Source organism: Mixophyes fleayi, chromosome 9 (assembly GCF_038048845.1).
Source record: "Mixophyes fleayi isolate aMixFle1 chromosome 9, aMixFle1.hap1, whole genome shotgun sequence".
In the NCBI taxonomy this organism is placed as follows: domain Eukaryota; kingdom Metazoa; phylum Chordata; class Amphibia; order Anura; family Limnodynastidae; genus Mixophyes; species Mixophyes fleayi.
Window position 1 is genome coordinate 65,371,030 of NC_134410.1, and position 27,368 is coordinate 65,398,397.

General features: G+C 42.9%; 2 protein-coding genes across 5 annotated transcripts in view; one reads left to right on the forward strand and one right to left on the reverse strand.

Annotated features, from left to right (window-relative positions):
- LOC142100722 (G-protein coupled receptor 143-like) overlaps positions 1-17,710 on the reverse strand; it is a 33,187-nt gene extending 15,477 nt beyond the window's left edge. The window contains exons 1-4 of the mRNA XM_075184476.1: positions 17,611-17,710; positions 14,824-14,918; positions 14,630-14,724; positions 12,651-12,749 (exon numbers count right to left, since the gene is read on the reverse strand). Of these exons, the coding sequence (XP_075040577.1) occupies positions 12,651-12,749; positions 14,630-14,724; positions 14,824-14,918; positions 17,611-17,653 (332 nt within the window). The 5' untranslated portion in view covers positions 17,654-17,710. The remainder of the gene's footprint in view (positions 1-12,650; positions 12,750-14,629; positions 14,725-14,823; positions 14,919-17,610) is intronic.
- A 1,252-nt stretch (positions 17,711-18,962) lies between these two features.
- The window catches only part of MED12 (mediator complex subunit 12), a 63,175-nt gene continuing 54,769 nt past the window's right edge, over positions 18,963-27,368 (forward strand). For all 4 annotated transcript variants that reach the window (XM_075184472.1, XM_075184473.1, XM_075184474.1 and 1 more), the window contains exon 1: positions 18,963-19,085. In XM_075184472.1, coding sequence (XP_075040573.1) covers positions 18,987-19,085 — 99 coding nt within the window. In that variant the 5' untranslated portion in view covers positions 18,963-18,986. The remainder of the gene's footprint in view (positions 19,086-27,368) is intronic.

Sequence of the window (27,368 nt, forward strand, 5' to 3'; positions counted from 1 at the left end):
CCCACTGGAAGCATCAAGAATGAGCCCGACCGTAGGGGATCGCCTCAAAGGAGGCCACCATCTTTCCCAGCAGCCGCATGCACAAATGAACTGAGGGACTGGGAGAGGACAAGACCTGAGATGTTATACTCTGAATAAAAGTGATCTTTTCCACCGGCAGGAACACCTTTTGTTGGCTGGTGTCCTTGTTGAGTCCTAGGAAGACCATGCGTTGGCACGGGACCACCTGGGATTTCTTTAAGTTTATCAGCCACCCATGGCTCTCGAGAACCGATACTGTGAGGGATAGGTGCTGACGTAAGCAAATCTCTGAGGAGGATTTGATGAGCAGATTGTCCAAATAAGGCACGACTTGAACCCCCTTTAAGTGAAGACACGCTGCCATCACCGACATGATCTTCGTGAAGACCCTCAGAGCTGTGGAGAGGCCGAAGGGAAGAGCCCGAAACGCATATAGTGGGAGGTCCCCACTGTGAATCTTAGGAGAGACTGATGATCGCTCCAAATGTGAACGTGGAGGTATGCGTCCTTTATGTCTATGGAGGCCATAAACTGATCTTTCTCTAAGTCGTTTATCACCGACCTTAGGACTCCATCCGAAAATTGTACACTCGTAAATACACATTGAGGTTTTTTAAGTTTAGAATGGGTCGAAAGGACCCGTCCGGTTTCTTGACCAGAAAAAGATTTTAATAAAATCCCTTCCCTTTCTGGTTGTCTGGGACCCTGCAAATGACTTTTTTGCAAAAGAAGAGAGGCGACATAGGCCTGTATTGCCTGTCTTCTTTGTGGATCTCGGGGAAGCGGTGTTACAAAAAAACGATGTGGTACCGGACCCAGTAGGTCTATCCTGTACCCCCTTGATATAATACCCTGAATCCAAGGGTCTTGGGATGACGCTGTCCACTGTTCCTGAAAGCGACAGACGCCCCCCCCCCCCACTGTCGCCACCCCCCCCGGGGGAATAGAGTGGAAGTCAGGACGCAGGCTTCTCCTGAGACTTGGAGGCCTGACGCCTAGCCGCAAGCGAGGACCTGCCTCTGACTGAGAGGCCTCGAGCATTCGGATGTCTACCTCTAAATGACTGCCCCCTTGGCAAGGAGGTCCCCCGAAAGGGCTGACGAAAGGAGCTGAACCGTGGGGCTCATCCCCTACTTGAGAATACCGGCAAAGAAGTGCTTTTGCCCCCTTTGAATGGGAAATCATAGTATCCAATTCTGGGCTGAACAAATCTGCTGCTGAAAAAGGAATGGTTTCAACTGACTTTTTTGATTCCGAATCTCCCTCCTAGGATTTCAGCCATAACGTTCTTCTTGCTGAAATAGATGCAGCTTGAATACAGGAGGACACAGATGCTGTGCTCTGGGCCACCTCATAAGGTACCCCGATGCCTCTTTCAAATGTAAAGCTAGGGGAAGTAAATCAGAGTCCTCTAAAGTCTCTGCCAGTTGATCTGCCCATGCTTCCATGGCTCTAGCAACCCAAGCTGAAGCAAATGTGGGTCTAAAGGAAGAACCCATTGCTACAAATATAGATTTTAGCTGAGATTCCACTCTGTGATCAGTGGCATCCTGCAGAGTTGCTGAGCCCGAGACTGTAAGAGAGTGTGTCGGGCCAAACGGGCTACTGGAATATCCACTTTAGGGATTCTCTTCCAGCGAGCCACGTCCTCCTCCTGCAATGGATACAGGGAAGAGAACCTCCTGGGAACAGAGAACCTTTTATCAGGCTGTTTCCAGGCTCCCTCTGCAATATCTCGGAGTTCTACAGAAGGGGGAAACCGGATAACCTTCTTTTTGGCCTTCTTAAAAAGACTTCTGTCTCTAGGACTAGGATCCTCCGGTTCTGGGAGGTCCAACGCCTGTCTTACCACTAAAACCAAATCATCAATAAACTGATTTTTAGTGTTCTCTTCCTGTTCCAAAGGTTGAACCTGGTCAGGATCAAAATTTGTTTCCCCTTCCTCTTCTGAAAAACCCTCAGAATCTGAAAGGACCATAAAAGGATTAGCGGATCTAAGCCGCTTTCTTTTAGCAGGGGGAATGTCTGGGGATTCGAGTAACTGGTTTAGTTTATCCAAACCCTTTATAAATGCTGCGGACCATGCCGGTTCTGTGGGAACAGGGGGCTGGTCCGTAAGCAAAGAGGAAGGTCCTGCTATAGCCGTTTCAATAGAACCTGTGGCAGCAGGGAGGCCCAAAGATGTAATAGCATTATTAGCCGCAGAGGCTGCCACATTAGATAGCAACTGAGTAGATTGAGAGATAATCTGTGCTAAAGAGGAAACCGACTGTCAGGGAGGCCACCCAGGCCGGTTCCTCCGTCAGTGGGGTCTGACTAAGCGGGGTTTGCGCAGAGGGGACCCCTCCTTCACAGTCAGAGCAGAGTGCCAACGGGTCCTTCTGCCCACAAGTTAATTTAACATGACATCTAGAACATGCAAAATATTTAGCAATAGGTCCTTTTCCCTTATTTGACATTTTATAATGAAAAGCACACCAAACACACTAGATAAAGATATATTGAGAGAGACAGAGCAAGCAACAAGTAACCAACTAATCTATAATAAAAGTTGTACTTCTATGTGTGTAACAGACAGTGTAATATTTATGCAAGTAAGAGAATACAATAATCCTTACTAGCCTCCCTCCTCCAACCACAAAATACAGTTTGTAAATGGTTAAAGAAAGGTTTTTGGTACTTAGCCAAAAGGGCCACACAGGGGAGAAGTCCAACAGCAGTGTCCTGGTGCCTGCTCCCTCCAAGATAAGTTCCTTCCCGGGCTTCTTTGGCGCCAGAAGACCGGACTGTACCACTTGTGCTGAAGAGCAGGTTTGCTCTGTGATAGTTCCCCCTCTGCAGCCTTCTGTCTCTCCTTTTTTTTTTTTTTTTAAAAAAGGAACTTATCTTTCTGGCAGAGTTATGGAGACCCCTTAGAAGAGGTCTCCTGCAGCGATATATAGCCCGATGCCCCCTCCTATTTTCCCGAGGGGGATCTTGGTATAGCCCCCGCTCTCTCTCTCCTTCTTCCTGTGCACCTTTGCGGGCCGATGATGTCATCATGGCCGCCGGCGAGGTATTCCGATAAGCGGCGCTCTATGCCTATAATGGCAGCGCCAGTTATCGGGGGAGCCTCAAAGAGTGACAGCGGTCTGGAGACCGCTTTGTCACTCTGTAATGTGACCGTTAATGCTCTGCCATTGAGAGCAGTCTGCTCCCTCTGACAGAGCCCGGTCAGTGCTCCCTTTCTGGGAGTGTGCGCTCTATAATAGAACACACTCCCAGCTCTGCCCTAAACTAACTAATCTAAAAAGTAAAGAAAATTAATGTTATTAAAAAATAAATAAAACAAAAAACTAGCTGTTTCTAAAACTTGCCCAACTCCTTTGGGCACCTAGAAAAAACTGACAGGAAGAGGAAGAGGCAGGGGTATTGTAGAGGGGAGGGGTCTGTCAGCAGTGCTAAAGTTAACTAGCTAGGTGCCAACTCCCGAGCTCCCCTCCACAACCCATGGTAAGCAGTGTCCCCCAGACCGGATGAAAGAGAAACAAAGTTTCATTCATAAAGTCATATGTAGAGAAGGATACACTCAAAGGCGTTCCCTGCACCTGTGTACAAGATGATACAGCCAGTTGTTTCTCCTAGGTGTGGTAGCAGAGAAGGGTTTAGTGGAAGACCCCATTGGTGGCAATACCCGGATTCCCAGTACACTCCTTCACAGACCTAGAAGCTTGTGTCTGTGGCTAGAATGTCTGAATCTTATTTCTGTTCCCAGGGTTCACACTGTGGCTTTCATAGCCATTTCACAATGCCAGGTAGCTTGCACATTCGAGTACACAGCCAGGGTTTGATGAATGTAAGAGTTATTGAGCTGTGCTGGTAGGCAGTTCAGCAGTCAGGATGGCCTCAGTTAGTCTGTAAACCAAAAACCCTACGCATTTCGCCCGACAGGGCTTTAGGGATTGTTTCTAGAGGGCAGGAACTACTTCTATTTTACACTTTTTCCACAAAGGCAGCATACTACACACACTACGAAGGGAAGCGTGGTCTCTTCTCCACCAACTTGTATTAAAATATATTGGAAATTGCAATTAAAGTTTGTCCGTAACTGAATAATTTCTAGATATGTGGCTTAATATCTGTATGATAACCCCAAAGACTTGTACCAAATAAATGACCCCTGTCATGTTTAAGAACTGGTCTCAATTAAAACAGTGGACCCATTTAACATCGTGCAGCAAGGTAGAGTTGGCTCATTAAAATAACAACCCTCACCATGATGGTCTATCTTTGCCGAACTCATAATATTATTCCTTTTTATTTGAAATGGTTAAATATCCAGCAACAGACTGACTATGGCTAGATTAAAAAGACAAGTGTGCTGTGGTCTGTGTTGATATTGTACTATACAGCTGTCTTGTTAGTGTAGACAATGGGTAACCTATCCAGAAGAAAATTATCTGGGTGGATCCCTTTTACTTTAAATTCTTAATCTGGTTCAATCTGTATTTTGCTTGGATTTAAAATAGTGATTTCAGTATTTGTCTATGGTAATAAATCATCCATATGTTCTGCTGCTATATCTGTTTTACACTTTACTAATAGAATTAAATTAAACAAAAAATAAAGCACAAGGCTAGTACAAATCAAGGCAGTCATAACATAGTGCTGAACTCCAAAGTCAACAAAGGAGTGTTAATAAAATGTTAACCCAAAAAGAATAGAAGATAAGTAAAACCAACAATACACTACAAATAAGTGGCAATTCCAGTGCAGGGACTAAATACATGCAAACTTCAATAAAATGTCTGCAGATAAAGGGGGAGGGGGGGGGGCCAGGGGTAGACGCTTTAAGAAAAGAAAAAAGTGCAAATACATAGCAATCATGCTGACCAAGTATGATTATGGTATCTACAAAAACCTAGAGTGAGCTCTCCTATGGCGATAAGCCATATAGGAAGGATTACGATTAAATATGCCTTTGCCTCTCTTGGTTGCCATCTCATGTGTTAGCTACTCATCTGTATAGTGTTAGGCTGGGTACACACTACAGAAAATTTCTCCCAATTCAAAATAATTAACGATTTTACCAAAGTCCAGATTCATATGTACACACTATATATGTGTTACCTTTAGATTGTAAGCTCCATTGAGCAGGACTCTCTATCCTCATGTCCTCTTCCTCCTGTGTACCTCTGCCCCCGGCTCCCTACCCTCTTTTCTCCTCTTCTTCACTTCATCATCATCTATTTTTTTATAAAACGCCACCAATTCCGCAGCGCTGTACAGAGAACTCATTCACATCAGTCCCTGCCCCATTGGAGCCTACAGTCTAAATTCCCTAACATACACACATACAGACCGACAGACACTAAGGGCAATTTAATAGCAACCAAATAACCTACTGGTATGTTTTTGGAGTGTGGGAGGAAACCTGAGCACCTGGAGGAAACCCACGCAAACACAGGGAGAACATACAAACTCCACACAGATAAGGCCATGGTCGGGAATCAAGCTCAAGACCCCAGTGCTGTGAGACAGAAGTGCTAACCACTAGCACTTCTGTGCCACCGTTCACTTGACCCCTGCCTCTCCTCTTTGCCCTTGATCCAGTTATTGGTGCCCACATTATTGCACACTGACCTCTCCCCCCACACTTCCCATCTTACATCATTCCCATTCAGTCTGTGCACTGGAAGACACTTTTACCTCTTTGCCAGTGCAGCTGCTCTGTGCTGAATTTTGTATTTTGTAATTTTTATACTGTCTGTATGCTATGTACTGTTATCTTGTACTGTTGTCCCATGTTCTATGTACAGCGCTGCAGACTCTTTCTGGTGCCTCAAAGAATAATACAAGATTTACCTTCAGATCTGTGCTCTTCAGCTGTCATAACCATCTGCTTTAAAGATCATGACTCTGCAATCGCGACCAGATCGCTATATAATCTAAACACACTGCAGAATAGGAAAGACAACGTTCCATCGTTGAGCTAGATTTTTCGTCCGTTTATAAAATCAAATAATTCAGTGTGCTGTGGAATGATAATCGTTCATCGTTGGGGCGTACACACTAATGCGATATCGGGCCAAACGGTCGGTTAGCGTCTCATTGGCCTGATAATCGGGTGAAAATACTGTAGTGTGTACCCAAGCCTTACAGAAAAGAGCATTTGGTTAGAAATGGGAATAAAAATAAAATTATAACTTTGGTTGCAGAACATTTTTCATGTTCGGTTTTAAACTAGACTGATAGGATAGGTTGATGGTAGATCAGACACAGGAACCAGCATTTATCTGTTCCTCAGGAAGTGTGAGCATCAGGTTCCTGTCAGAATACCACCAGCTCTTTGAACACCGTCTGCTGCCTTCATATGGTGTATCCACAGTTGCATTGAAGTGGATAAATATCTCTAGAGCAGGCCTGGCCAACCTGAAGCACTTTAGCTTTTGGCTGGCTATCTACTGGTAAGGTATGCTGGGGCTTGTAGAGCTACATGTTTGCCAGGCCTGCTCTAGAGTATAAGGTCTCATGAGCAATGCCTTCTCTACCCTCTCTCACATACCTGCACATCTTTTCTCAACCGTGTATCTACTTGTTCTGTTTTTATTTAGGAATTTGTATTTGTCATTGACTGCCCGGTGTTGTAGAGTTTTGTGGTGCATTACAAATAAACAATGATGAGCTCCAGTGTTTGATCTAGGTTGGGAACAGAAAGCATCAGTCTACGACACTATTAGGCTATTTAGTTTTAGAGGGATGTTAAAGTTTTGTTTATATCACGTGCTTCTAAATATAGGGTACCAGAAAATGTGACACATTCCTTCATGGGGCAAAAGATGCTTTTACCTCAGTGACCAGAATATTGTGTTTTGATTGCAGCTTGGTCCTACTGATGATCAGCACAAATGTGCAGCTTAAAAACACTGTGGAATTTGGGTATTCCCCATCTGCTTGTCATCTGGTGAAACACTTCTGGATAGTTAGTGTCAAGCCTACGAGGGTCTGGTCTGCAGTGGCAGCATTCATTTTTTTTCTTACAAACCTTCTACTTGCAAACTTTTGGGAAGTGTGGGAGAAGTCCTGGTGACGAGATCCCTTGCTATGTAATGCTGAGGTTCATGGCATCGCACAGCGGGGGGCCCCTGATGACACAAATCACGTCATTAAGCCCTGCCTCTGATGCGACCCAGGGGGGGGTGCCTGCTCTTCCAGGAGTCTGGGAGGATTCCCCAAAATATGTGCGCCTCCAGAACATAACAGGAGAGTAGGCAGGCATGTTCCTACCCCCTCAGCAACATTTTTTTTGGGTTGCTTAGATTATCCACCAATAAACCCAAATATTACAGTTCCATTTAAAAAACAAAAGGTTAACCAATTACACATTATATGGCATTTGTTGATGGTAATGTTCCTTTAAATAGAGCATACACCCAGTTTAAGGCAACACATGTTCTTTATGTTTCAACAAGTGTACATAAACAAAACACAGGCAGACATGATCCCTCAAAATAACTGGGATTATATTAAAGTATCCAGTAATTACATGCTGGGTTGCCAAACTGACATGATTCCTGAAAAAAATAAAAATAAAAGTAATTCTGCAAAATCTTAATTGTTTAGTTACTATGTGACTTGGCTGGTTTTAAGCATCCCCATGTCACCGATAGGCTAGAAGAAGGGAACATCTTGTTATCCTATGCAGAGAAGTACTCCTGTTCCTCTATTTGATGCTACTACTAGTAGTGGCATCAAGTGGCAGGGTATGAAACATACTAGCCAACTCTCCCGGAATGTCCGGGAGACTCCTGAAATTCGAGTCAGCCTCACGGACTCCTGGGAGAGCAGGTAAATCTCCCGCATCCCGCTACCGCCGTCTCAAAAGGACACGATTTGCGGTGAATCACGTCATTTTGGCTCCGCGCCGCGACAAAACGGCATTTCCGTTGCGAGGCCAAAATGGCGCATTTGGCCACGCACCCTCACTCCCCTCTCCTGGAAAGAAGTTGCTCAAAGTAGACAAGTATCGTATGAAGGGGTGGAGGTGACAGGCTTGCTTCTTGCAATTTGGCCACACATTTAAACAGAAAAAGTCATCTAGGTAAGTACTAATCATTACTCAGTAAAGGCTCAGTAATTCCACCAGGGATGCCATCACTTTTGTGAAGACCGAAGGAGCCAATGACAATTGAAAAGGCAGGGCCTAAAATTAATAATGGGTTACCTAGCAGGCAAGGAATCCTATCTGGCCCTGATGTGATTGCTCACTGCATGCACATTATGCTAGAGGTTGGTTGGTAATTTACAAAAAGGAGAAACCAGCTGAAGCAAAGATTTTTGTATATTTTATTGCAAGCTATCACTTCCACCATCTTTCTGATCCTGTGATCATATGATCCTGGCACATCCCAGGGCATCCACATTTTTTCTCCATATGATTTCCCCCTATATATTTCTGCCATAATCTTTTTGTCTCTAGTCCCTTCTCCGAAAAGATTATTATTATTAATATAAGAAGCAGATTATATAACACTCCATGTCAGCTCCTCACTTCTCACCAAAGTAACTTTCTTCTCACTGCCCATTCATAGAGTGTCCTCTACTGGTCACATCTCTCAATACCAAATAGGGTTGTGAAGAACCAAATCTACATCTCCACAGTGTGATTCCCAAAACTACCATTCAATATGTTAAGGAAGTGCAGAACATTTAAATTAACACAAATTGTTGCAGCCAAAAAGAAAGATTTTTTCAAGGCACCCCTCCAAAATAATTATTGAGCAGTCCTGTTTTAGAAGTAGTTGGGTCAAAAAATTATAATAAGTATTTAGGTCAGGACAGAAATACTTATTTAGTTGTATGCAAAAATGCCCCCTCTGCACCCAGACACACTGCCCCCTCTGCATCCAGACACTTTGCCCCCTCTGCATCCAGACACTCTGCCCCCTCTCACACTGCCCCGACACCCTGTCCCCCCTCCTCTGCCCTCTCTCACAATGTGTCCCCCTCCTCTGCCCTCTCTCACAATGTGTCCCCCTCCTCTGCCCTCTCTCACAATGTGTCCCCCTCCTCTGCCCTCTCTCACAATGTGTCCCCCTCCTCTGCCCTCTCTCACAATGTGTCCCCCTCCTCTGCCCTCTCTCACAATGTGTCCCCCTCCTCTGCCCTCTCTCACAATGTGTCCCCCTCCTCTGCCCTCTGTCACGCTGTCCCCCTCCTCTGCCCTCTGTCACGCTGTCCCCCTCCTCTGCCCTCTGTCACGCTGTCCCCCCCTCTGCCCTCTGTCCCTCTCACGCTGTGTCCCCCTCCACTGCCCCTCACGCTGTGTCCCCCTCCACTGCCCCTCTGTCTGCCCCGCTGTCACTCTCCTGTGCCCCGCTGTCACTCTCCTGTGCCCCGCTGTCACTCTCCTGTGCCCCGCTGTCACTCTCCTGTGCCCCGCTGTCACTCTCCTGTGCCCCGCTGTCACTCTCCCTCTCACTCCTCTGCCCCACGCCAGACATAAAAAAAAAAAACAAAGAACACATAAACTTACCAATCCGGCGGGCGCCCGGACCCAGCAGCCTCCTCTCTCTAGCAGCAGCTTGTTACTGACGTCGATATTCAATGACAGCTGCGGGAGAGAGCAGGTTGCTGGGTCCCGGCGCCCGGCGGATTGGTAAGTTTATGTGTTCTTTGTTTTTTTTTAAAGTCTGGCTCGCGGCACCCCAGTGACAGCGCCGCGGCACCCCTGGGAGCCGCGGCGCACAGTTTGGGAACCGCCGAGTTAAAGGATATAGAACATTCATTTTTTTTCTGTAATAGTTATATGTGCCATGGATTAGTACTGTGACCACCAGACAAAGATTATCCATCAAAAGTAGCTTAATGTACAGTACACACAATATTTCCATATGCCTAACCACATAGCCCCATAATACCAAAACGTAGCCTCATTTGCCACAAGTGCAAGCAATATGCCACAAGTGGTGCCGAGTAATATGCTCATGGTAGCAGTAATGGCCAGAACTCTGATGCGATTAGTATGCCAACAGTACTCGCCCTGCCACTACCTCCCCATGCAAGTAGTTGCAGCTGTACCATAGCAAGGCTAAGTATCCCACACCACTTGAAATAAAGCAAGGATTGTGCCTCCAGCTTCTAACTAGTCAGTGTTGATGTAGGGTAAAAACTCTCTCTCATCCCCTCAAGCCCTCCAGAAATCAGACATTCTTTACTCCTTTATTCAGCAGTTGGAGGGGAAAATATGGAAAAATGCCTGCGGAGACTGAAACTAATTTTATGAACTGTGGTTCCCATGTTATGTTCCCAAACCACGTGTCACATGGTGCGACGTTTAGTTGGCAGGTAGGCACTAAGTAAATCTTGCTATAAGCGCAAAGATGAATGGCTGGTGTTTGTGTTAGATGCAGTGTTCCTTTGGCCCTATTCTACTGCCATTTTAAATTTGGCATTTTTTTCCAGGTAAGGTTCCCAAATTTCCTAAAAGTAATTACCATCACACATTTTAAAAAGGCATATACAGATACTCACCATCATTCAGAAGCTTTTTATTTGCTATTGATTAAGCATCTTTTTGCATAACTCGAAAATGAAATAAGATGTGGTGTATGTAGTACATTGTATCTTAAACTCGTTTACTCCCAACACCCCAAGCTCTTTTGCATAGCTGCAGCTTGGAAAACCATACAGTCAAGGGAGTGTTTCAGTATAGCCGCATAAACACAGGTCAGGAGTTAAACAGGCCTTGGAGTTTTTGTAGTTGCTTTTGTCTAGAAGTTAATTTCTTTCCCCTCTTCTTACCAACTCAAAACATCCTTGTCACATGTAAGCATTGGAAGAGTAATACAGAAGTAGTGTTAAGTGTGCTAAAGGACTTAACCATGCACAAAATAAAATAACCCCTTCAGAGACATTAAGTGCAATAGCACTTTAGTCTAAACCAATTGCGGATTAAAACTATGATCGCTCTTAAAATAATTTAGTCTATACACAGGATGGAACTAAATTCCATTGATTTTTTACATCCCACTTCTCTGGCCAGAAAGATCAAGCAGCTATGATTAGCCCGTCACTAATCTCAATTCAGTATAGGCCACATACCAAGTTTCTAGCGATATGCATGGATTTTAATTTATTTTTTTTAAACCCTTACAGCTGTCCCTGTGATAATGGCCCAGAGTGGTAAGGGTTGACTTACTGCCCCTGCAGATATGCTCTTGCATAAGTCAGTTTTAATACCAAGTGTAAAACAAATAATAATATATAAACAAATAGACTGAAAACAAAAATGTTTATATGGTGAAAACAGAACAAGTATTCCGTTAGTACAAGTACCACTGCTATATTTGTTAAACTGGCTACCCCATGCAAAGGCGATAGCTGCCTAATCATACCACTGCAGGTAACCCTTTGTTGCATTGAGCAAAACAATGAAAGCCATATTGCCAAAAACACTATTTTTCTGCCCTTTAACAACTCAGCTTCTAAATCAATTGAAGAGGATCTTTACAGATGTGAAAGGACCTCTAGGGTCCTCAGCATTAATGTTAATAATGATATGTGAAGGAGTTAAAAATGTTGGTATTGCCTTAAAAATACATCAGCATAATCACCAGCTCCAGCCTTGAACTATCTCAAAGACCACTAGGACAAAGGATAATGGATGATGACATTGGGAGTACTGGCTCCAGTGAAAGTTGATAAGAAGAAGCCATAAAAGTGACATGAAGAGAACTAGTTTTGTCAGAAGATTTATATTTACTCAGGAAAATATCAATCATGTGTTTCTATCCTATAACCAGATGAAACGCTTTTTCATGTATAAATGTAGCCCACTAATAAATGAGCACAGCTCAGTTCTATCTTGACATTGGCATGTCTGTGTCTTGATTATTGATCTCCTGGTTAACCAGCATCTTATCTCACTGATATCTAAAGGGACTTGATAAAGGAGAGGTAAAATTACCCTAACACAGCCAAACCATATTGCACATAGCCACTAAAATACAGCCTATTTCAGAAACGGTATATTTGTTTTTAACGTATTCATTTTTTAAACACATCTTATTTAGAGTTAGGAGCAAATCCAGATAAGGGGTGCAGATTTACACATGACCAAGCCATGTTGACATGCAAATCCTTTTTTTTTTTTGATTGCAGGGTTTAATACGTCCAGTTTTTGCACGTAGGATAAATATACTTTATTTTGACTGAAGCCAGGATTAGCCACACTCCACCACTAAATTTGTTAACACATTTTAAATCCCCACCACCACTTGCTACGCAACATGTTTTTGTACCTGCAACCTGGATTTACTTATAAATCAATATTAGGCCCAAGGGGGAATTCAATCAGCCGCAATGTTCCGCCAAACAATGCAGTTGCGCACGTTTTCAGGTACTACGGTACCTCAACATTGTGATGTTACATCACCACGGAGTGCCTTCATGACCATTCCGGAGACATGCTGCGGCTAGCTGAATTTTCCCCTAAAGTCTAAAATCCTTAAAAAAACTCAAAAACAATTCAGAGCATTAATACAGCAGTAAAAGAAAAATTTGTACATAATAAAATATTTAGTGTTACCTTTATCTACTCATTGAAGAGTAGAGGTAATAAGAGAATAGGGGGCATAATTTCCTAGTACCTGTTTTGAGAGGCAGAAGGAATCGCCAGCATAAGTAGTCCATGGAGACACAAGAGGCTGGAAGCCCCATAACACAAGAAGGTGCATAGGCTCCCTAACCTGAGGAACAAACAGATAGTCACATCGGGAATTATTATCCTACGCAATTTCATCAGCAAAAAATTAAACAGAAACAATGCAATGGCAGTCAATATCAGAGCCGTAACTTAGAATTCTAGCGCCTGGGGCGAGAAAGATAAATGCCGCCCCCCTAGCCCTCAATTTTAATCAAGTGAACCTAAAATATTCCTAAATTGCGCCCCCCTTCAGCGTTGCGCCCTGGGCGGTCACCCCTATCGCACAGCCCTAGTTACGGCCCTGGTCAATATAATGTATGCATTGGTGAGATTTCCTATTAGCTCACAACAGTTAAAAACAGTGCAAAGTGACAGGATCACTGTCCAATTTGCCATGTATCAGACATGTGAATGGCCAAACTGGACAATATCGGATTGAGTGACACTTGTGCCGATGGCCAGATCACTTCTGTACACAGAGATACCGGCTAGTGATTTCACACTGGCCAATAGTGGTCATTTCAGAGTGGATTTATGTGCGTGAACAATAACTAGCCAAATTATTGCAATTGGAACATTGACAGATATTTTGTTCACTGTGGAAACATACTGACCATACATTAAAGGACAATGAAAGTATGATGAATGTCTAGCATAAAAATCCAGCCAACCTTTATCAATTGCTTTTGAGAATAAGCAGATGTGTAAAAACATTATGAGTTTCATTAATAAGGCATTAGAGCTTTGCATATCTCATTATTCAACAGGGGATATAAACAACAAGAATTTATTTTTACCTTCAAACTATTTTGTTTTCTAAAATAACAAAAAACCAATTGTAAGATTGATGAAAATGTACAGATATAGTTATTGGACACTATCAGTTGCACAGAGTTTAGCTGCATCAGATCAGATTTAGTTTGGACTGTCAGATAACCAGGGTGGCTGATGAACACATTTGGCACGGGTCATAGTGGAGTGAGCACTACAAGCTTTTATTAGAATGTAAGCTCCAGTGGGGCAGGAATGATGTGAATTATATATTCTCTGTACAAAATTGTGTAATATAATTGACACTATATAAACAATAATAATAATGTAGTCATTCTGCTCATCACCGCCTGTCAATTGGACCAAATGGTCTGATTGAAATGTATGTGGTCGGCATAACATAAAAGTTGCTTTCTGTGAAAAACCAATGAATAAAAGCATTCAAAAATATTTTAGCAATTTGCTATAGCCGGAGCCATTATAGATAAACCAGAGATGGAAGATTAGAATTACATCATAAAGATGCTGAAGTCCACAGCCAATTGCTTGCACTCTTGGTCAACATGAGTGCATTTCATGTCAAATATTTTACATTCTGTCATACTATAACAAAATGTGTACATACATTTGAGAATACTAGAAGTAGCCTCTCCAGGATATACCAAAGTATACTTTTGAGTTATGCTGGCCACATATGCTGCGATACCCACCGCAATATCAGGCAATTGGTCGGATATTGCATTGTGTGTTCCCAAAACTACCTCTTATAATCTGATTGAAAATAACTGGTTCATCATCAGACATGTTGGTAAACGTGAGTCGTGCAGCTGGAAGATGACCCCACACAGCTGCAACATTGGAAGAGATCTGACTACTTGGCCTTACCTTGTCTCATAGGACTACTTACATGTGTGACAAAGTGTCTATGGCTGAATTTAAATATTGGAATATTATTTCTAAAATTCACACTTGAGGCTCTTATGGAATGAAACAAGGCTGTTGCCATATCAGAGAGGGGAACTGCTGATCAACCAACAATACTTTGCAAAAGAGTATGTAGTCCTTTAGGGTGTCTTAAATACAAGGGCTGAGGGGACATAAAGTCTTATGTACAATGCCAGGATCCCCCCTCCCCAACCCCATTGTGATTACCTCTCTGAGGGGTTTGGTCTGAGCAGCTGATCAATCTCCAGAGAGTAACAGAAAAATGCCCAAAATAGCACAGAACAAAAATAATGAATCCATGTCTACAGGAAAAAAAGAGAGAACAAAAACATAAGTAAACTAGATTGGGTAAGAAAGAGCTATGGGAGCAGTACATGAAAGCACGACTGAAAACAACTCACTGATATGATAATACAGAGGATGCGAGACTGCCCATATGTCTGACTGGACAAGAAATCAGGAACGCTGAGCGACAGGATTGAATGTAATAGTATACCTTAAGGGAAACATAAATAAATACATACATATTGAAACAAGTCATGCCTCTGCACATTTGTTAACTTAGGAGGTTGTTCACATTTCAACCAAAACAATATTAAACTATATAAACCTTCATGTACTGTAACAAATCAATCTTGCACAGCCCTCCTAACACATTAGTGGCGCTATATAAATAGCCGATGATGATGATTATTGTCTTTTGGATACGGGCAAAAATCAGTATACTGCTTCACGACACAGAGAATGCAGGGTCTGTTAGTGTAATGTCAGACAGGGCTTCTAAACACTAGCATTTGTAGGTCACCAGCATGTAATGTCATACAAGACATTAGAACACAATTTAATCATTAAAACATAGAAATAAATTGGGCCTTTGCATAAACACAAATTCAGTGTCAGTACACAACCAGTTAAACACCCCATTATAAGCCGGCGTTTTATTTGTTTGTGCAACATTACCTATAATCTCTGTCTTCACCAGCTGCTCACTGCAGGATCAAGTGCAGTGACTGACACAGGGAGAGGAGTAGGGGAAGGATTCTCAGCTACTGTCCCTACTTCTTTCACCCTGCAATCACTATGGAGTGGGACTGCCAGAAAGGATCAAGGGTACTTGTGCCACCCTGACCAACTTCTGCAATTATTTTAGAGTGATCAGTGCTCTAAGAGGGGCAGGAGAAGGTAAGTTGAGGCCAAGATGGAAATCCTGTCTCAGCTATCCTAAGATGGTACTGCCCAAAACGAGTTTCTCAGCTCACCTCATGAGTGGAATGGCTTGGCTATAAAGCTGCAACCTCTCATGCAATTGTAAACCTAGAAACAATATACTTTACATTGTAGTTGAGAGAAATGCTCCATTGCTGTAGCTCTGAAAAAATTTCCAGTGTTTAGTAACCCATAAATGAATGTTTCAATCTCAGCATTTCTCTCTGTATATTCTAGGTTCCCATCACCAATGCCTTTATCATCTTCGCATGAGTTTTTTGCAGTGCAACACAAACAGTAACAGTGAAAAATTCGAAGAATTTTTTTTTTATAAATTACAAGCAGTTTGGTGAACACACAAACTTTTCTCTTTTCTATTGCCTAACTGGCACACACACAGGTTCATGTGGCACTTGGGCGACAGGATTTACTGCCCCATATAATCAATATCACAATCTATATGTGATTGGGCTAGATAATAGTTTTTAACTCAAGCAGTGATTTGGGCTAGTTTGGTTTAAAATGGCCACGACCAGCTTTCACATGGTCAGTTCAGCTAGTTAAATCTGAAAAGAATACACATGATGCATGTTTGCCACATAATTCAATTGCATGCTACAGGTCTACGGTTGTCCCTGTGAAAGTATACACAATTTGATATGGCTGATCATACAAACAGTTTAAAAACATACTTGAGAGCTGCAAATTTAACCCACTATGCGCCCGCATAGTTAAGATACAGTGACAAAAATTTAAATATCCATTACATTGATCCTGTGAATTAATAGTCCACCGAGAAGTACTGATTGTATGACAAACAAGTGGAAACAAAAGCAAGGATATTACCACTATAACATTGAATTCCCCCCCCCAAATGCATCAACCTACAGTGTTGTAATATTACCGATTTTCATTGATTTTGCAGTCAGGATTTAAAAAGGAAGTGTAATTAAAGGCAAAACTCGGCGTGTGGGGTTGGTAAAAAAAAAATCTCTATTATAATATATATATATATATATATATATATATATATATATATATATATATATATATATATATATATCTATCTTTTAAATAAATTGAATTTTTAAGTCCCACCAGAAAAAACAACAAAAATCTGCAAGATTACACCACAGGATGCTACATTTCCACACAGGTCTTAATAAAAAAATCCGATAGAAACATTTTTGGGGGAGAATATTCCACTACTCTGTTTGATGGACAATAAATAACATTTCAAGGAGCATCATGCTGATGGATGTGAACCTATGGAACATGTGGCACCATAAAATAAAATAGTGAGCTACACCCCTAAAAAGAAGACACTACATTTTCAGAACACAGCTATTCTCTAAATAGACAGTACGTAGAACAACTAGTTAAAGCTACATCCAGAACAAGAGGTCCACTTGACCAATATGGAAAAAGAAAAAGAACAATTAGGCACAAATATTTAACAACTGATTTATATAATCACGTTTTTTACATTTCCCTCAGTTGCATCCACAAAGGGAAATCACAGTAACGAGCCTAGAAATTAGTATGGAGACTGGCATCTTCTATTTAGTAACAGATTCAAATCAGTATGCAACATAGGTGAATGTAAAAACATGCATATGTAAGCTAGTCCAAAAACTGGAGTACCTAAAACCAGGAACATTAGGTATCAGCAGCTAGAGGTGTCACTTTCAGAGGACACATTAGTAATTCGGCTGACTGAGGTGTAAACTTAAATGGTGCTGTTCTCATCCCTTGTAAAATTATATAAACATTTTCATGTATAGTGTATGCGATCAAAGACAAAACTTGCCACTTTAACCCCTTTTAGAACTAAGAGCAAGGCTCAAACCATTAATTTAAAATGTTGCAACATAAATTGTGCATTTTCAAAGTTAATTATTTACATTCTGAAGCCCCACTAAACCTGTGGCCTAAGACTGTTGTAAGAATTTGTCTCATTATAGGTACATCCCTGGGCACACCTGCAGTGACCAAGGCACTGGCCAAAAGAACGGTCCTGCCCATCTTCACTGCCCGGCTCTCTCTATTACTCCTGCAGTGGCAGCAGATGGCTAGGCCTAAGAGTCCCAGGAGAGCACTGCACCCACACAACACATGATAGAGCTCAGAGCTCAGCACAAGTTCAGTACCAGCATCCCTATCAGAGCAGCACAACCGTGGAAGCCTAAGTGATGCCATACCCTAACACAGCATGGAAACCTGGTGTGGGAAGATTTATATAGCTTAACGACAGCAGGTGCTGCTCAGCTCCTATTTCACTCCATGATAGCCCAATGACTAAATACTGCAAAAAAAGTACTTAAATCCATGGTACCCTAATTAGTGACACTAAAGTTTATTTTATAGCCACACCGACATTTTATTAAGCTCACAGGAGAGAATGAGAAAGTGATTGTGTTTGCATACTTTTTTTCCCCCACAGTCCTTTCTGCTACATAATGACTGATATATCTGAAAAAACTTTAATACAAATGTAATCAAATGGGTATTACACATTCACTAAGACTAACTAGTATTTTGTTTTATCTCCACAATAGCCAAATTGCTAACGCTGGGTATTTAATTCCACAATAGCTAACATCCCTGAGAGGCTTACTTAAAAATAAACACATGCGAATAATGGAGTAAAATTATTAAAACATTCTGGAGATAAAGAAACATTGTAATGAATACTTAAAGAAAATTGTTAAATTTAGCATTTTTCACCAAAGGTTAAACTTGATGGTCAACTATCATAGTCAACAGCAAATACATGATTTTCAGGTATTTTCCCAACTGAGGGCCCATTTTTTTTAATTTTGAAAATTGCAAATTGCTGTGTACTTCATATTTTCAGATATTCGCATGTAGACAACTTTTGTGTAATAACACTTGTACTAAGCTTGCACTGTGATACAATACTGTATAGGTTCTATCATTTTTATTTTATTTTTATAATAGTTTTGAGTTCATTCTGTGCTAACTTCCAATATCCAACACAAAAGTTTTTTGCGGTTATACAAACACATACAGTTTTTTTTACTTCAACACATCCCAAATAGCTGACGATAAGGTAAATGTAACCATAGGTGATATGTAGCGCACATTACAGAACACTGTATTCGTGGGTTAGTTAAGAGCCGTTGTAATACTGGGGTACCACTGCTTCAGAAAGCTATTAGCTCCTATTCTTATAGGCGAGATCCAGTTGCCAAGTGTAAACATGGCGGCTACAGAGTCGCTGCCCTTACAGACAGTGATGTAAGCAGCGCGCTCCCTGCAGGGAGAAGGGGTTCGGTCATGACCAGTTGTTTCCTTTATACGTCATCTCATGCGCGGCCCCTGTAAGGGAAGGAAGATGGCGGCCTTCGGTATACTAAGCTACGAACACCGGCCGCTAAAAAGACCTCGACTCGGTCCACCAGACGTGTACCCGCAGGACGCCAAGCAGAAGGAGGCAAGTACAGGGTGGCGAGCAGCCAGTGGAGCAGTGGAGGGAGGATTGCTACTAGTGGGAGGACAGTGTTGTCTACATTTATATAGAGAGAGGGCTGTGAGATAAGGATATAATGCGAATAACAGTGGAGTTGACTTTGAGATAATGGAATGCAGGGGAAAGAATTATTGATGGTTTCTGGGGAGAAAAATAAGAATTCGAGTAGGAGACTAAATTGAAAGGAAGATTATTAGCCAAAGAAGGGCAGTGGAAATAGGAGAATGTATACTTCTCGATAGTCCCCTAAAGAGCCTGGTCTATTAAGATGGGGCGTGGTTACTGGGAGCAGAGCTAGGTCACTGATGTAGCTTGTGTTCCGATTTTTAATTTCCAAGTGTTTGGTATGAAGCTAGTTAGCTGCAAGTAGAAGGACTGTATGTGTGCAGCTGAATGACAGGTAGAAGAGGAGGTGTTTTGAGGAGGAGTGTGCTGGGAGAGAGGCCATTAAGGACAAGAGGAGGTGTGTACTTGGAGAGGGGCTAGAGGAGGCTAGTGCTGGGAGAGGGACCAATAAGGATGAGAGGAGGCATGTGCTGGCATAGGGACCAATAAGGATGAGAGGAGGCATGTGCTGGCATAGGGACCAATAAGGATGAGAGGAGGCATGTGCTGGCATAGGGACCAATAAGGATGAGAGAAGGTGTGTGTTGGGAGAGGGACCAATAAGGATGAGAGGAGGCATGTGCTGGCATAGGGACCAATAAGGATGAGAGAAGGCGTGTGCTGGGAGAGGAGCCAATAAGGATGAGAGGAGGCATGTGCTGGGAGAGGGACCAATAAGGATGAGAGGAGGCATGTGCTGGGAGAGGGACCAATAAGGATGAGAGGAGGCGTGTGCTGGGAGAGGGACCAATAAGGATGAGAGGAGGCATGTGCTGGCATAGGGACCAATAAGGATGAGAGAAGGCGTGTGCTGGGAGAGGAGCCAATAAGGATGAGAGGAGGCATGTGCTGGGAGAGGGACCAATAAGGATGAGAGGAGGCATGTGCTGGGAGAGGGACCAATAAGGATGAGAGGAGGCGTGTGCTGGGAGAGGGACCAATAAGGATGAGAGGAGGCGTGTGCTGGGAGAGGGACCAATAAGGATGAGAGGAGGCATGTGCTGGCATAGGGACCAATAAGGATGAGAGGAGGCATGTGCTGGCATAGGGACCAATAAGGATGAGAGGAGGCATGTGTTGGGAGAGGGACCAATAAGGATGAGAGGAGGCATGTGCTGGCATAGGGACCAATAAGGATGAGAGGAGGCATGTGCTGGGAGAGGGACCAATAAGGATGAGAGGAGGCATGTGCTGGCATAGGGACCAATAAGGATGAGAGAAGGCGTGTGCTGGGAGAGGAGCCAATAAGGATGAGAGGAGGCATGTGCTGGGAGAGGGACCAATAAGGATGAGAGGAGGCATGTGCTGGGAGAGGGACCAATAAGGATGAGAGGAGGCATGTGCTGGGAGAGGAGCCAATAAGGATGAGAGGAGGCATGTGCTGGGAGAGGGACCAATAAGGATGAGAGGAGGCATGTGCTGGGAGAGGAGCCAATAAGGATGAGAGGAGGCATGTGCTGGGAGAGGAGCCAATAAGGATGAGAGGAGGCATGTGCTGGGAGAGGAGCCAGTAAGGATGAGAGGAGGCATGTGCTGGCAGAGGGACCAATAAGGATGAGAGAAGGCGTGTGCTGGCAGAGGAGCCAATAAGGATGAGAGGAGGCGTGTGCTGGGAGAGGAGCCAATAAGGATGAGAGGAGGCATGTGCTGGGAGAGGGACCAATAAGGACGAGAGGAGGCATGTGCTGGGAGAGGAGCCAATAAGGATGAGAGGAGGCATGTGCTGGGAGAGGAGCCAATAAGGATGAGAGGAGGCATGTGCTGGCAGAGGGACCAATAAGGATGAGAGGAGGCGTGTGCTGGCAGAGGAGCCAATAAGGATGAGAGGAGGCATGTGCTGGGAGAAGGACCAATAAGGATGAGAGGAGGCATGTGCTGGGAGAGGAGCCAATAAGGATGAGAGGAGGCATGTGCTGGGAGAGGGACCAATAAGGATGAGAGGAGGCGTGTGCTGGCAGAGGAGCCAATAAGGATGAGAGGAGGCATGTGCTGGGAGAGGAGCCAATAAGGATGAGAGGAGGCATGTGCTGGCAGAGGGACCAATAAGGATGAGAGAAGGCATGTGCTGGGAGAGGAGCCAATAAGGATGAGAGGAGGCATGTGCTGGGAGAGCAGCCAATAAGGATGAGAGGAGGCGTGTGCTGGCAGAGGAGTCAATAAGGATGAGAGGAGGCGTGTGCTGGGAGAGGGACCAATAAGGATGAGAGGAGGCGTGTGCTGGGAGAGAGGTCAATAAGAATAAGAGGAGGCGTGTGCTGGGAGAGGGACCAATAAGGATGAGAGAAGGTGTGTGCTGGGAGAGGGACCAATAAGGATGAGAGGAGGCGTGTACTGGGAGAGGGTCCTGTAGGGGACTAGAGGAGACGTGTACTGGGAGAGGGTCCTGTAGGGGACTAGAGGAGGCGTGTGCTGGGAGAGGTGCTGATAAGGGACTAGATGAGGCGTGTGCTGGGAGAGGAACCAGTAAGGATGAGAGGAGGCGTGTGCTGGCAGAGGAGCCAGTAAGGATGAGAGGAGGCGTGTGCTGGCAGAGGAGCCAATAAGGATGAGAGGAGGCATGTGCTGGGAGAGGGACCAATAAGGATGAGAGGAGGTGTGAGCTGGGAGAGGGACCAATAAGGATGAGAGGAGGCGTGTGCTGGGAGAGGGGTCAATAAGGATGAGCGGAGGCATGTTCTTGGAGAGGAGCCAATAAGAATAAGTGGAGGCATGTTCTTGGAGAGAAGTCAATAAGAATAAGAAGAGGCGTGTACTGGGAGAGGGTCCTGTAGGGGACTAGAGGAGACGTGTACTGGGAGAGGGTCCTGTAGGGGACTAGATGAGGCGTGTGCTGGGAGAGGGTCCTGTAGGGGACTAGAGGAGACGTGTCCTGGGAAAGGGGGCTGGTAAGGACGAGAGGGAGGTGTGTGCTGGGAGAGGAGGGGCTGGGGAGGCGTGGGACGGGAAGGGTGTGGGAGAGGCGTGTCCTGTGAGAGGGGGCTGGTGAGGATGAGAGGGAGGCGTATGCTGGGAGAGGAGGAGCTGGGGATGGGAAGGGTGAGGGAGAGGCATGTGCTGGGAGAAAGGGGCCGTGACCTAATAATGCTCCATAATACAGGAATTTATTTTTTAATTTATTTGGAAATCAAATCCAGGACCTAATTTCCAAGGCATGGAAGCCCCCTATAGTTTTGAGTGTACTGTGTTAAGCTAAAATTTAGAGTAGTAGCCTGGCCACACACAGTGAGGTAACATGTCTAGTTGGTTTAGTTTGAAGAATGGATCACTTTTTATGCTTTTGAGTATTTTTTTTAGTGTGGTCACATGATAATCGCATCCTTCTGTGGTTACAGTGTCTCTTAGCTCCAGTCCTCGTGCACCCCCAACAGCTCATGTTTTGAGGATTTTTGTCTGTGCAAACAGGTGGAATAATTACTGACCCAGCCAAGTAGACTAAGGGCTAGATTTACTAAGCTGCGGGTTTGAAAAAGTGGGGATGTTGCCTATAGCAACCAATCAGATTCTAGCTGTCATTTTGCAGAAAGCACTAAATAAATGAAAGCTAGAATCTGATTGGTTGCTATAGGCAACATCCCCACTTTTTCAAACCCACAGCTTAGTAAATCTAGCCCTAAGTCACATGTGCATGATTAACGAAGACCTGAAAACATGAGCTGTTGGGGGTACGTGAGGACTGGAGTTAAGAAACACTGTGTTGTTGCTTTACGACTATATTTCTGAATGTCCCCAATAATGATTCTTTCAATCTTGAAATGATCTTTATTGGGCGTCATTACTGTTGTTTTTGGCCCATATATGTTAGTTCCCTGATATTAGGTGCAGTATCACAGTGTATATGTATGGTGTATTTGTGTTCTCCTTGTGTTTTGGGAGCTTCATAGTTTGGTGCTGCTACTGTTTTCCTGTTCCATACAGATAACAATGTTGTTCATTCCCTCTGATCTGAATGAATGCAACCTCAGTTGAGTATTCCAGCCACCTTTTCAAGGATCTATTCCCTACAATTAAATTATTATTTTTTATTTTTCAGTCAAAAATTTGTAGTGTTGGCCATATTTGTTTCAGTGGAAATCTAGATCTAAATGCTGTAATCTGATATATGGGGGTTATTGATTAGCGAAGTGCAGCTGTGCAGTAACCTTTGACAATCATTTCACGTGTATCAATGTAGTTAGACAATAAATGTAAATGTGTGGTTGCTATTAGTTACGGTACATCTGCAGTTTGAGGTATACATCAAAGATGTGCCAGTTTTTAACATGATTTTAATCTACTGCTGAAATGTCTTTTAATAATAATAATAATAATAATAATATAATATATTATTATTTTGTAATTGTTTTTGGTAGTACATACACTGGGTGGTGGTCTATTTTGTTTCATAGAAATAAGATTTATTTCTGTTGACTGGTAAATACTTTATCTTCATTTTCTGAATAAATGTAGATATGTTCACTACCCAAACGTATTTCTCCCAACATATGGGTTTTACAAGAGACTATTTAGTTTACTTCATGGCTTAGTACCCTGTGGCTAAATCAGAATATTGTCCGTGTTGAATAAGCATGTACATGTGCTCTTGAAAACTATATATATTTTTTTTAATTTGAGATCCAAAATTAATAATCAAGCATTTTTAGGAGTCTTGCCTGTCTTTATGGGTTTACCCTGTTCCTTAATTAATCAATAAAACAATGTATTAAAGCCAATTCTTCGTAATGCTTTTGAATCCCCCTTAGATGGACATTGTTCTGTCTCTGTATGGATGGTAATTGTTTTCCCAAAGTTAGTTCCAGCTCAACAGATTGGTTTATTTGGGCCTAGCAATATATACTTTGCTTCTTCAAAATTCTGTGACATTTGTGTCTCACTAAAAATTGAGCAATCCCATTCTTTACTTTAGGTTGTGATCTGATCTCTAGATGACACACTGGTTTAGCGTCTCATTACAAAGAGGTCACTTTAGCATTCCCACTCGAGCCATAGTTACTGTCGCAAATTTAATAGAATCCTGCTGCATGCCATGTGTACATTGGGAACTTAGTCAGATTTCAGTGCAGTCTGTCTTCCAAATTTACTTGGAAAAATTAGCTATTGGGGAGGGGGGAGGAAACCTCCTAGCATTCAGTTGCTCAATGTAGAGTTGCCTTGTCATATTTTCAGACAACTCAGATGATGGGCAGAACTGTTGCACATTGGTTTATATTGCGTCCTCACAGTACTGGGGTCATGGGTTCGATTCCAACCAGGGCCCTGTCTGTGTGGAATTTGTATGTCCCCCCCTTCCCCCCTCTGCATGGATTTCTTCTAGCGCTCCGGTTTTCCTAGCACATGCCAAAGACTTACTGGTAGGTTATTTGGTTTCTGATCAAATTAACCCTATTTGGTATGTGCCACTGGGGTAGGGTCTGATGTGCATGATTAAATATTCTCTGTAAAGCTCTGCATAATATGTAGGCCCTATATTTATTTATTTAATAAATAATGTATACAGAATCCAACCTCTCGTCCTGAGCGTTAGATGCTGAGACACGTCCAATTTGTCACCTGTGTGTGACTAAATGGATAGTGAATCTGTCGAACTATCTGCAGGAGTAATTGACACTCTATATATAGGTTATGTGTCATCTATATATGCCTTTTACAACCATACTTGGAATATGTTTGTAGATTGGTTTTCCAATAAAGAGTTATTGCCCCAGGAAAAATAAACTGTTCACACACTGTTGAGTCCTGTCATTCAGCCTAACATTCGTAGAAGGCCAAATTGTACAGAAGCAGCCATTCAGACACAGAACTGAGATTGCACTGTGCATCTAACCAAAGCCTGCAGATAGACTGACCCGCTTTACTGTCCTGTCAATTTTGATTCAATTAAATTGAACTTTGGTCTGTCGATATGCAGTACACACGGTGCAATAAATGATTATTTGGGAGAAATTAAAAATTTTGCCAACCAAGCTTTGTACGTACGTGTGTGTGTGGCTTAAGCTCTCTTCAGTTCTAGAGTTCAAGCCATCCTCCAATAGAGTAATGTTCTCAGTATTAGAACTGACTAGCATCTGTTCATCTTCCTGATCTGCTGTAATTGCCTGTTGGAGATAAGTTCCAGACAGGAAACAGCGCTATCAGTGGGACCCAGCTGAAACAAGTGCCAGAAAGCAGCCACAAGGAGAGAAAGGTTGACAGTAACTGCCAATACTTCCAGCCATGGCTCTGCAAATGGTGGCATTTAAGTTCGCATTTGGTACCTAGATTTTGGACATTTTTGTCAAGACTTGCTTATATTTGAAGTGCCTCGAAGCCTAGAATTAAAAATTAAAAAAAAGTGCCCCTAGCAGTCAACTGATCTGTTGCTTAACCTCAGAAGCCTATGTGCAGGAATATACAGTCAACTCTGGCACATTGAATACAGAGCAAGGCAGGATCTGTGAGGCACTGAGAGAAACTTGCAGGTATGATCTGCTGCAGTGGAAAAGGTGATGTAATGGAAACAAAAAAAGGTGCTTGCAACTGGCCTGTGTAATATATCTGGCATTGGGTCAGGCAGGTTTTGTATGAAGTAAATGCATGCAACAGTGAACAGACAAATGCTATCATATAACAAATTGTCTCAGAGGAGTCATAATCTTACAAACTCTCAGCATTTTATGACTCTTCCCTGCTGTAAATATGCATACCCTACCCAGTTCAGTGCCTTTTAAAAGTGATGGAACTCCAGAGCGACTTCTAATATCATGTTTTACAGCAGGGATAGATTTTTCTTTATCATTCAAAAGTTATAATTAGAGAAGGAGAAAGTTGTTTACATGTGGCGATCTTCGTATACAGATGTGTTTTGTGTTCACTTTCCACTTTCCTAGAGCTAGACTCCGTAAATAATTTCTTGGCTACGGTTGCAGCATCTGCTTTTGCATATGGGTTTCAACATGAGTCATATGCCATTCACTACTCTCCAAATATAAGTGTTAATGTTAAGTCTGTTGTGGAATTCTTACATTAGGAGATATGTGTTGATTGATCAAAGGTTGCCTGTTGTCATTGACAGATGATTTCATCAGGAATACAACATGTCAGTGCATAAAACAGCCTTTTTATAGTCTGAGACAAAGATACTGCACAAGTTCACACATTTCACTTACTTTAGCAGTATATGCAGATGTGGACAAATTTGTTGGTACCCCTCCATGAAAAGGTGAACCCATATTTTTCTCTGAAATAACTTGAAACTGAAAAGTAATTTGCATCCTTTAAGTCAGGCCTGTCCAACCTGTAGCCCTCCAGCTATCAACTGGTTGTCTACCGGCAAAGCATGCTGGGGCTTGTAGTTTCACAACACCTGGAGGGTCGCAGGTTGGACAGGCCTGCTTTAAGTGTTTATTTCATATTTAATAGAAATCAGACATTGCATTTGAATTTTGATTCAACAGAATATTTTAAATGATAAAACAAATGAAAATGGCATGGACAAAAATGATGGGACCCTTAACCTAATATTTTGTTGCACACCTCTAGCGGCAATCACTGCAATCAAGTGATTTCTGTAGCTCGCAGTGAGAATTCTGCACCTGTCAACAGATAGTTTGGCCCACTCTTCCTAAGCATCTCAGGTTTGATGGGTACCATTTCCAGACTACATGTTTCAGCTCTCTCCATAGATGTTTGATAGGCTTCAGATCAGAGCTCATAGAAGGCCACTTCAGAATAGTCCAATGTATTCTTCTTATCCTTTTATGGGTACTTTTAGCTGTGTGTTTTGGGTCAGTATCCTGTTGGATGACCCATGACCTGCGACTCAAACTGAGCTTTTCTGACACTGGGCAGCATGTCTCACTCCAGAATGACTTGATAATCTTGATTTCATTGTACTTGTGCCAGACACCGCAAGGCAGGCCCCAAAACATCACCGAGCCTCCTGCATGTTTCACAGTAGATAAGCTTTTTTTTTTTTTTTTTTTTTTGAAAGCTTAATTTTTTCATCTGTGGAAATAGAGCTGATGAGACTTTCCAAAAAGCAGCAATTTGGACTCCTCTGTCCAAAGGACATTCTGTCAGAAGCATTGTTGCTTGTCGGTATGCATTTTAGCAAATGCCAGTATGACTTTTTTTTATGTTCTTTCAAAAGTGGAGTCTGCTACTGCT